This window comes from Protobothrops mucrosquamatus, unplaced genomic scaffold (genome assembly GCF_001527695.2).
Source record: "Protobothrops mucrosquamatus isolate PMUCROS unplaced genomic scaffold, P.Mucros_1.0 scaffold_3, whole genome shotgun sequence".
Lineage (NCBI taxonomy): Eukaryota > Metazoa > Chordata > Lepidosauria > Squamata > Viperidae > Protobothrops > Protobothrops mucrosquamatus.
Window position 1 is genome coordinate 1,751 of NW_015386079.1, and position 12,152 is coordinate 13,902.

At 35.8% G+C, this 12,152-nt stretch overlaps 1 protein-coding gene across 1 annotated transcript in view; it reads right to left on the minus strand.

Annotated features, from left to right (window-relative positions):
- Positions 1-11,730: 11,730 nt before the first annotated feature.
- Positions 11,731-12,152, minus strand: part of LOC107284142 (calpain-8-like) — a 36,200-nt gene continuing 35,778 nt past the window's right edge. The window contains 1 exon segment of the mRNA XM_029283405.1: positions 11,731-11,754. Within this exon segment, the coding sequence (XP_029139238.1) occupies positions 11,731-11,754 (24 nt within the window).

Sequence of the window (12,152 nt, forward strand, 5' to 3'; positions counted from 1 at the left end):
CTAAAACTCTTTTGGAATTTGCTTCTGTCTAATTGTTTGAGGCCAACCGGAAGAAAAAGCATACCCTAAACATAGTAATAGAAGGAACAAGCATAAAACAAGTATCAAAGTTCAAATATCTAGGAACAACATTCACCGAAAATGGTAAAATGGATGAAGAGCTTAACATACAATGCAGTAGGTCAAACCAAGTATTGGGACAGCTTGCTCCACTCCACAACATAAGGCAATACCGATCTGCACAAAGAAGCATGTCATACAAAGCATATTTCATCTCCACCCTGTGTTACTAGTGCCAAAAATGGACACTTACAACAAAACATAAACAAATTAGTCACCACGGAAATGAGATGTTTGAGGAAAGCTGCTGAATGACCAGAAGAGATAAAATCAGAAATGAGACCATAAGATAAAGAATTGGCATAGAGCCAATCTTAAATTACCTACAAAAACAGCACATAAAGTGGTTTGCTCACCTGGAGAGGATGTTGTGGATTCCATACTGTATAAGGCATATACAAAAAGAGGAGAAGGTCAGACTCAAAGAACACGAGGCAGACCTCGAAGAAAATGGAGAGTGAACATCAAAGACACACTACAGCAATATCAATTAACAATGGTTGAGTCCACCAGAAGAGCAAGAGCCAGAACTTTGTATCTCCTTTTACACCCAAAGCAGGAGGAGGAGGAGGAGGAGGAGGCAGCGACAGCTAGTTGAAAACAAATGAAAGGAAGGAGCTTTATTTTGAAAGGAGCTTTATTTTGAATAGAGTTTATATAATGAGAATTTATAAAATTAGTTAAAGATTGTAAAATAATTGATTGGATATATGGGATATAATTTGTAATTTATTATGGGATTTGAATTTTAAAGAGACGAATGTGATGTTGATGTTATAATAGTGGTAAAATTATTGTTGTTTAAATTTTAGAAAAGATGGGTAGATTATATTTAGAGAAAGTTTGAAAATGATAAATATTTTTTAGCTTATGAGTAAATTTTATAATGTTTATTATAATTAAGGATATTATTATGTTTAAGTCTTGAAGAAATGGTAAAGATTTCCGCATATTTGTAAGATTAATTTTAAGTGTGATTTGGGGAAGATGGATAGATTGTTATTAGTTATATGCTTAGAGTTTTATTTGATTGTTTTTTTAATGTTTAGAGTTAAAGGATGTTTATATTTGTTTGTCTTAAATTTGGGTACTTATATCTTGACTTGGGATGAGGTGTTTGTAACCCTGTAATCAATTCTGGGAAGTCCGGGGGGGGATTGGGAGTGGGTGGGTGGGTAGAAATAGATATAAAATAATTAGGTGTACTGATGTTAAACTTTTGAGATGCTCGGTCTGCACCCTAGGGCAGACGAGCTGTTATTGATAGTAATGTATGCCTGTATTTGTATACTTGTTTTTTTGAAAATTAATAAAAATTTGTTTGGAAAACAAATGAAAGGCAGTCATTTATTATTAGGACTATTAGTCCTGCTCCCGTAAATTATTATTAGGACTATTAGTCCTGCTCCCATACATTTTTCTATCCTAATACCCCAGCAGCCAAGATTTTTAAAAATAATTTGAATCTGCTTAAAACAGAGCTAGCAATATCTACTGCTAAAAAGTAGCAATAATACACATTTTAATTGATTAAAATAATACACATTTTAATTGATTAGAGTGATTTCTCTGGATAATGAACAAGGATTCTATGGCACCATTAAAGAAATAAGTTAATATGACTGTTGTAGGGGTGTGAGTGCAAACTGAAGCTCAGCATTAGCACAGTTTTGCCCTTCATCACCTCTGCTATTGATGCTTTCCAGTTAAAATCTATGTAGTTTTTCCTTTCAACTAGTTTTTTTCCTCATGTTTGATATTTAGATGCATAAAATACTTGAGAATACAGCATACACATCTTGCATGACATGAAAATTACATTCCTGCCTGACCATTTAGTCTTACTAGATTAGGCTGGAACTTTTGAATTAGGACAAAATGTATGACAATCTGAAAGGATCTGCATGGCCAAATTGCTGTTCTTTGAGAATAGCAATTCTATTCATTAATAAAGAGAAAGTGTTATATTGTGATCTTGTACATATTATCAGATGCTGAGGGATTTGCTTCACTATGGGCAGCTATAACATTGCAGTCTTAACATTCAAGTTTATATTTATATATTCAGAAGAACAAACCCAGTCTTTACAATGGTACTGACATCCAGGAGAATAGCTAGAAGATAATAAGTCTCAATTCCATTCCTCATTAGTGACTCTTAGTGGAAACCAGCCCTTACTATGGTCTTAGAAAAAAATTCTGTCATAAAATATTTTCTTGGCTTGAGTCTCTTCATTCTCCTCTGGGTCTTGTCATTGAATAACTTTGTGAGGGTATGGGAAAGAGTTGTTTAACAGCACTTAAATCATGGCCTGGGGACAGACAATTAAGCCAGAGGTTTAAGAATGGGGGTAAAATTGGGGTTGCCTGTCAGTGCTGATGAAAAAAAGGGAAAGGGGAATGGTAAATGAAGACACTGGAGGGACAGAATTGTTTTAAATAATGACCATAAATAACTTCTTAAAGAGGAGCCTTTCATTTTTTTGCAGTAAAAATAACAGAGTGTGCTATGGCTTCCCTGACCAATAAATCTATTATCACAAGATGTTAATGTTCTGAGAGAGGAGAAAGATGGGAGAAGAAAAGGTGGAGAAATGAACTGCTTTAGTGACCGACATGAGATAGCGCTTAACTGTGACACAGACATTTCTGCTTCAGATGGTTAATTTATGCAGTGTGATAAAAAAGTCTTGAACTATTTTTAATCTGTGAGAAATGGTGTTGAATCTTTGAATGCATTTCAGCTCTATTTCACAATCTGATTGGGTGTAAGACGTGGACAATGTCTTAAGGAGAATGGAATGTCCTCGTTTTTATAAAAAAAATAGTGCCATTGTTTCTGAAGTTTGACACGGGCCATTTATTCCACTTACAATGTTTTATTCGAGGTTGATTTTTGGCTTACCAGATGCAGCTGTGGCTAGGGAATATGCACATTGGAATAAAATATCTATTTTTGCTTTCCATGCTTATTCCTGGTTTGGTTTTTTTTATTCCCAGACTTAGTCCCCAGAAGTTTGAGTTTTAATGGATGAATAGCAATAATGGGAGAGAACATAAACTAAGAATTGGCCACATAAACCATAATTACTTATTCATCTGTGAAACAGAGGCTGGATTTATGTAGAACACTAAGCCATTATGAAATACATTTGCTTTTGTCTCAACAAGTCCATTCTTTATGGCTTAATATGTGACATGGACTGCTAGGGCTTTCTCACAAACCATGTTTAAAGAGTTATTTGTGAACCAGACCTGAGGGAGATCTCTAGTCTTAAAATATGTCCATTACTAGGTGAGTGGGGAGTAAGTTACTGTAAGAAGAGGGATGAATGGAAAGGTCAGACTGATATAGCTGTAGAGGGAAGGTTTAGGTTGCATTTAGACTGTATAAGAACCAATATGACTTGGTGGTAATTGTCATTAAGCAATAACCTTTGCTAATAGATTGAACAGCACATCATTTGTGTTTTTATTCAGAAATAATTATGGTAATCAATCGGATTAATTCTCAAGCAAACATATTGAACATTGAATATTGCAATTATGACTGGAATTTGAAGCCATTTCTTGGGTAATAAATTCTATTGGCTTTAATGGGCAAGGTATATTTTTGCATTAATTTAGAGCCACAGTGCATATTTCGACCTGAGAATTTTGTTCAAAACAAATGCACTATGGAATCTAAAGACAGTATGTTGCTGAATATAACCACTATAATAGGTATGTCTGTAATTTTAAGTGTTTGGTGTAAAAATTAATCTATATCTTAATGAAATCCAAACTATAAAGATTCAACCATTTTGTCTGAACTTCATGTGCTCAGGAACATGGATAAAACTAACTTTTGTTTATTCTGATTTATTTTATGATATTATTCTAAAGTAAGTTATTATGAATACTTACCCAGTTGGCTCTAATAAATAAGTAGAGAAACAAAAATGAACAAAAACAATTTACCCATGCCTCAAGGGAAATTCATAATTAGGAATGAAATGTGCACTTAAAATCTATTGCATAGCACTTACTCTTTAGGCAAATAATTATTAATTTAAAATTAGCTGTTCAGATTTTCATATTTTTGCTAATAATATTAATGGTATGCACTTGTACTTCTCCTTAAGGATAGGTTCCTGGGCTGTAAGATTCTTTGATTGGTGCTATTTATAAATTAAAGTGAAAAGTAATGCCTGATCATTTCTTCAGCTCATCTCCTTTCCTTATCTTAATTTATTCTTGTCCATATTCCTTTTGAAAGCCATGTTTTTCTATTCATCTCCTCCATTTGTACTGGCATTTAACATCTCTCTAAGCACTCAGAATGTGAACCAAATGAACAATGCAATACCTGATGATTCAGTGATTAGGTCACTTTATGTCATTCAGGGGTTTGTTTGTGGAGTAAGTCACAATAACTGTGCCATAAATCAAAATTTACGAATGACAATGGGTTGGGTTCATATGTAAACACAATCTACATATCAATTTTTAATACTCGCTTAAGATCTATTACTGTAGGTTGACTCAGAAATCAGAAGGAAGATGCTGCCATTGAGAAGGAAGTAAAGAAGCTAGAAAATCATACTCTATTATACTTGGCATACACAGAACTTCTCCAGGTGATTTTGGCAATCTGTCAGATATTTTGGTTCCAAGCTGTTTGGAGCTTACATGTCAAAAGCAAAACTCGGAACCTGGTTCAGTCATTCATTAGAAGACAGAAGATATGGAAGGCCCATGAATGTCACACTCATAATCTGATCTCTGCATTTTGCAGATTATGAATTATGTTCAAGGGCAGATCTAGAAAGTGCATTGCGGTAGTTTAAGCAGGAGATCTCTGTGGTCTGAGCTGCTGTAACTAGACCACAGGTGTCAAACTCGCCACGTCACATGACGTGTCATGACATATCATGACTCTTTTTGCATTGCTGGCAATGGGGGTGGGCACGGCTTCGGTATGATGAAACCAGCCCGTGGGCCAGCAGTTTGACACCCCTGAACTAGACTATTTCTGCATAATTATGGGCAGAACTGGTATCCCAACCAAAGGTGTTAATGGGCCCTATTAGTCACAGAGATTACTTGGGTCTCAGGTGACAGAGAGGAACTTAAGTGTACTCCTGTATTATGTACATGTTGTGTACATGATAGTTGCAATGGAGTTGGGCAGCTTACTGAATGTTCTTTCTGAGATAATGCAACGCCATTCAAAAAAGGCAAAGTTTTCAATTTTCATAAATGGAAATCATACATACCCATACATAGTTTCAATTTGTACACAATCCAGCCTGGAGACTCTAGTTTGTGTAGTTAATGTGCCATAATGACCATTACAAGCAAAGTGAATACAGGCATATCTAAGATGAAGAAATATTTAATTCACTATACTTTTCACAAGCATACATTGGATATTTATTTATTTTTATCAAATTTATACATTCCCCATCTTAATATCATAGTGATCCTGGGTGGTTTACACACAAAAAAGTCATGAAAACATAAAAAGACAGAGTTGAAAAAGAGTTAAAAACAAAGTTGAAAAGGCAGAGGAATCACCGTCAAGCCTTTTAAACTTGCTTAAGGTTGTATACCACTCATAGATCGTCATGCCAATTGGCAAGGCCTGGTCTTCACATTCTTCCAGAAGGCCAGAAGAGAGGGGATCAGCCTCACATCTGAAGCAAGAGGTTCCATAGGGTGGAAGCAACATCAGAGAAAGTTCTCTTCCTAGATCCCACAAGTTGAAATATTTTGTAGGGTTTCATACATAAATACTGTAATATACCCTCTCTGGCTCATGGGTAGGATGGGTCAATGTAATTGGAAGCTGTTCCTCAGGTAACCTGGTCCTATGCCATGAAGTGCTTTAAAGATAACAACAAACAGCTTGAATTGGACCTGGAAGCAAGCCATGGAAAAAACAAAGAATGAAGGGAAATTCTACTAAATGGACTCTACCTATTGATCTGTGTTTTTATAACTTATTTGTACAGATATCAAGCTGTTGGATAGCACTAGTAAGAACTGAAACCTCCCTGTATTTCAATGCCTGAGCTCAGTAGAAGAAGAAGAAGAAGAANCATTAAAGGAGAAATCTGCCAAAGTCTTGGTTTTTGATACTATGAAAGAGTAAATTAAATAGTTTCTGTCTATATCTTAGTGTACTGGTATGGAACAGTGCTTGATTTAAGGAACAGACTTAAATCTGAAGAATGTGCAGAAGGGGACAATCCAAGGCTAGACCAAAAATGTATTTAATTCCATGTCAGTATTAATTAAAGCAATTAAATAGTTAGTAACAATTATATTGTCATTTTTTTTCCTGTGATGAAAGATTCAAAGCTTTTTGAAAGAGTCTAGAGAACCTTGGGCCTCATAATATATGCATGCAGTTCAGAATCAGTTCTAATTTTCTAATGCAGAAAACTCAGAAGCTCAATGCATAGCTAATACAGCCTCTGCTTGAGAGGTCATTATTTTCCCAAAACAGTCTGCTCCTCATACCATTAGGAAATTCTTTCTAATTGACCAGAATCTATTTTCTTTCTATTGAGAAGCTGTGCAGTGTGTTTCCATATATATAATAAGACTTGAGAGGAAGGGTGAGGTATAGAATTTAGTTTCCAATTATGTATTCTAATCTTAAAAGAGAGTATGTGGAAGTTGCTGTGCTTATCCTTCAGCTCACTCCATTCTGCTGCTGTGCATGCATTTTGGGGGAAGCACCTTTTAAAATCTAAGTCAGAAAAGAGAGTGATAAGCACAGTTGAGTTTGTCTTGTGATAAAAAGACACACGAAGCCTCAATCAGTTTCTCCTGGATGCAGTCTCAAGAGGAAAGAGAAAGGAGGTGCCGTGAAAAGCACTTGGTTTTCAGCAGTTGCTGACGCCAGTGATCAAAACACCACAGAAGGAGCAATACTTCCTGCCTTCCAAAGATAAGGGAGGATGGAGTGCTGCACTCTGCTCTGCTCATCCAGGTGGGCATGAGGGGAAGCCTAGAGATAAATGTAGAGAATCATGCAATTAAGATAGCCTGCCTAAGGAGGCTGAGAAGCAAGAAGAGCATCTATTTTGTATGTTTGATTCTACTCATATCTGCCATAAAGTGTCTTTAGAAGTGGGAGCAGGAGACTAATTTGAGACTGTTTCTTGTGTTACAAAACTGGAAAGGAATACAGGGGAAATAGATCCCTTGATCCTGAACAATGCTGAATAATGTTTGTTAGCTATGTTCCCTGTTTAGGCTAGGCAGTGCTTAATGGGGGAATTATGGGCAACCTCCACTACTTACTCAATCATATCCTTGAATTATGGGAATCTAGGCCTAACACCAAGTGCTCTTAGGGATGGATTATGCACTTTTGTGCCTGGCTTGACTCCTTCTCAAAGTAGTCTTATTTCAATTACTGAAGATCAATAACATTTTGATATGGGAAATAAATTGCAGCTGTGACATACAGTATAGCTTAAAACTGACTTTGAATAATGTTAATGCCTCATTCAACCCCAATTCAAGAATGAGAAGAAAATTCTATCATGACTCATTTACAAAGGAACACATCCGCTTTGCCTCATACTTCACCTACTGCAGCCCTAATCTTCACCTAATTTAAAGTGCCTTCCCCAAAGCTATAAGGATTAGAGATAATGGAAGTTGCAGTCCACCACATCTGGAAGTCACCAAGTTAGCTTAGGTCCCAACAGCAGGGTAATTATGAAGATGGCACACATAACTGTGCACTGTAATATTGAGCTCTGGCCTCAGGTTGTCCTATCCTTTTTAAAGAAATCCTCTAATGTGACAGCAAAAACAAGCTGCTTTCTCTCCAACTTTCTGTAACTGACCAGAGAGCTAACTTTGCCCTTTAGTATTTTTACAAATAACTTAAGGTAGCTAACACACCTAATACTCCTTCCTCCTTTTGTTTTTCTCATAACAATCCTGTGAGGTGGGTTAGGCTGAGAGTGTCTGTGGAGATTCTCCAGTCATCCAGGTGCTTTTTCTTATCTTTTCCTTTAAAAGGCAACTGGATTTTTGTTTTATTTTTTCCCTTGAGGAAGAAAAAGAAAACTTTTCATTTCTCATCCAAGAAGCTTCCTCAGTTCTGAGGTGTGTGTGTGTGTATGGAAGGATAGCTACTGACAGTTGAGACTGGATGATGTGGGGGATGGAAGGATTGTATTTCTTTGCAGTTATCTGGTCATTAGAAGTTCTCAGAGAGATGACTGCAAAGAAATCCACACTGTAGGTAAACTGTAAGTGTGGTGAGTATGAGTAAAGCTGTTAATGTAACTTATACCCTCTATCTTATAAGAAAGCATTATTTGAGAGCCATGATTAACCAAAATCATGACCGCTGAAGTCAATTTCTGTGAGTCCATTTGATGATGACAATGTCATATGGAAGATTGTGACATGGAATGTAAGAAGAGTAAGTGACAAAAGAGTGGCAAATAGTGTCTGTGAAACTTAGAGAAAATGGAAGGATCTGAAGGTAATCTGATTTTGTGCAATGAAGTTCATGAATAAATGCAGGGAAGTGAAGGACTAAGTTTACTTATGAATGAAAAAGCTAAAATGTACGACAGAAAGTATGAACTGGTATCATTTAGTTTGTATGGTAGATGCATATGAAAGAAGGAATCCATTTGTTGATGATAGCTGCATATTATTTTCAGCCCTTCAAGGTATACCATAAAAGGAAACCAGAATACTACTGTCAAAGTTCCGACTAATGGAACACTTCAAAGTGCATATCTTGTCAAAGCAATAATATCCAATATTAGCAGCGTTGACATCTACTTTTAGTATAAGGTTATAGTAATAGAATCTTGCAAATCTGAATGCAACCTTCCCTTTTGCTTTCATGAAAACCAGGGAGATGAGGTCCATGGCATTTTAAATAAAATTTTGTTTTAAAAAGGATTAGAAAACTGGTCCTAATTATCGGGGCATCATCAGATCTTTTAAGATTATTGTTGCTTGAAATTGCATAAACTTTCAGATAAGAATTGATTGTAAAATATGGTATAATCTGATAAGAATGTATATACTGGAAGGTCACGTCAAATCCAATGGTTTTTTTTAATTGTTTTATAAATAAAAAGTTAAAAAAAAAAAAGATTATTGTTGCTTGAAATTGCATAAACTTTCAGATAAGAACTTTAGTATCATACAACTTTTAGTAAATTGTTGGCCGTTTGGGGATGGAGGTAGCATTAGGCACCATTATATTAAACCATTCCAATTTTTTTACTTCTGGAATAAAATAATCTATAGATTATTCTAGAATAGAGCATTCTGGAAAGAACAAAACTGCTTTTCCTAGATGCTGTGTGAGTTTTATTTGTGTGTTAACTATTCAAAGCTGTGCTGGAGTTATTCCTGAGACCCTCTAATTTTGGCCACTCCCTTCACATCTCTCTGTAAAACTATTTTCTTCAAACCCATTTCTGAGCTTTCTCAAAAAAAAAAGTAATCTGTAAATAATCTCTTGTGCCACTCATATTTCTACCTTCATTTTTGTCTCTTTGTTGCAGAGCTACGCATGAGAAATTGCTTCTCCTACCTTCTCTATTGACGACACAACGAGAGACATGTTTAAAAGTATCAGAACCAGCAACATTGTACAGAAGGAATCAGCAGCTCTGCAAGATGCAAATTTCATTTTCTTTCTCACATTATACCAGTTTTTCTCAACCTTGACAATTTTAAGGCATGTGGACTTCAACTCCCAGAATTCCACAGCCAGCGATGCTGGCTGTGGAATTCTGGGAGTTGAAGTCCACATGCCTTAAAATTGTCAAGGTTGAGAAACACTGCATTATACTGAATGAAGGAATGCTTAAGATGGATCTTTCAACAGCCTAAAGCAAAATGGCACAACCCAGCTCTAACTCCAGTCCATATCTGGATTTTTGCTAAATTCCATTCTGGATTTCCAAGCCTTTGGAACCATAGACTTTTTAAAGTGCTTTCTCAAATGCTGATGGAATACAGTGAAGATGGGAGCAATGAGAAGGATATTACATTTTATTTCATATGGTGATTGTAAACATTCATTCCAATCAAAATGCCCCAATAATAAGATAAGCTGAGATGAATCATTTCCAACATCATAAATGACTTTTTTATTGAATGACTTTTTTATTGTGATTTTGCTTTATGTATAATTAGCATTATTCTGATATGATGTATTTTATTTTATATGCTTTTTAATTTATGATGCCCCACTCTCCTTATGCTGCTCTTTGATCATAATAAATATTTGATTTGTTCTATGTGGCTTTGTTCAGTTTCAGCAGATTCTTCTAAAAAGAGTTATTTGTATCTGTGATTTACTGGCAGCTGTCTTAACCTGTGACCTTAATCAGGTTTTTAAATTATGCTTTCCTTTGCACAATCCCTTGGTTCTTCCTGTGAGGAGACCTAATGGGATAATTTAATGTGCTTCCCTTCAACAACTTATTGGGATTATTTTGATTTTTGATTAGCCAAAAAGTAGTAGCTGTAGTAGATTTTTTTTAACGATCCCTCTTAATTCTTATTATCCTTCCTTTCATTTCTAACACCATTGTGCTATATTATTGTTGTTCTTGATGTTAGGAAGGTTAGTCACAGTTTGGGAGTTATTCTAATCTCCTGACTCTATTCAGGTCTCTTCCATTTTGTTTCATACATTTTAGTATTTTTAATTAAACTTCACATTAGATTTTTGCCAATTATTTGTGCTTTGGAGTAAGGCTATCTGGCCCTAAGCCCATTATATTCTTCAGCTCATTTAATTTCCATCTTCCTTCTCCTCCAGGATGGATGATCTCCCATTTTGGAAAATAGAAATATTAGATATTTTATAAATCAGTTTCTATTCTTAGGCAGAAAGTTGGACCATAAGAAAGACTGAACGCCAAAGAATTGAGGCCTTTGAACTATGGTGCTGGAGAAGACTCCTTGCGAGTCCCCTGGACTGCAAGGCGATCAAACCGGTCAGTCCTAGAGGAGATCAACCCTGACTGCTCTTTAGAAGGCCAGATCCTGAAGTTGAAACTCAAGTAGTTTGGCCACCTAATGAGAAGGAAGGACTCACTGGAGAAGAGCCTAATGCTGGAAAAGATTGAGGGCAATAGAAGAAGGGGACGACAGAGAGTGAGGTGGCTGGATGGAGTCACTGAAGCAGTAGGCGTGAGCTTAAATGGACTCCAGAAGATGGTAGAGGACAGGAAGGCCTGGAGGAACATTGTCCATGGGGTCACGATGGGTCAGACACAATTTAGCAACTAACAACAAGATACAAAATGTAGGCAGATAAATTATTTTTATATAGAAATAAAATTAGAGATGAATTTTAATCACAGTTTTGAAACTTAGATTTCATGACACATATTGTTAAATCAAAGCTGCTAATGTGGCTATGCTTGCTATACAATATTTGTTTCTATGCATAACTTATTTTATGATCATTTTAAATTATATACTAGAGCGTGGCATAGAAATTATTTATATTCCTCATGTTTTTAGAAGGTCATGGAATCAGCTTTTTCCCAGAAACTTCTTGGTGGAATTGTAAGTTTGTCCCATTTCCAAATGATTGCCAAAAATAATGCTTTAGATCAATGCACAACACAGCCACTAAGGAAGAGAGAGAGAATATAAGGATTAGGATAATACACAGTTACTTATTTAAAGTTTCACAGAATTTACTATTGCAATATTTCCCCAATTTCTGGTAGAGACCTTTATGAACATCCAACCAAATTTATAATCATTTAATAGGTGTTCAGCAACTCATAGTCCTTTTACAGTCTCCAGGGCTCCTTTTGATTGCAGCGCCAGTATATGAGGTCTTTTTTATGAATTGTGCAGTCTTTTTTCTTCTGGTCATCAACTGCTATAATATCTCTTTGGTGAAGGCAGCTCTTTCTGTATTTTTCATTATTATTTTCTTAATTCTGTCTGAGTCCTGCCCTTCCCAGTGTTATTTGCAATAAACTCTCCCCAATTGCATCTATCCACTCTTATCAGGTCTG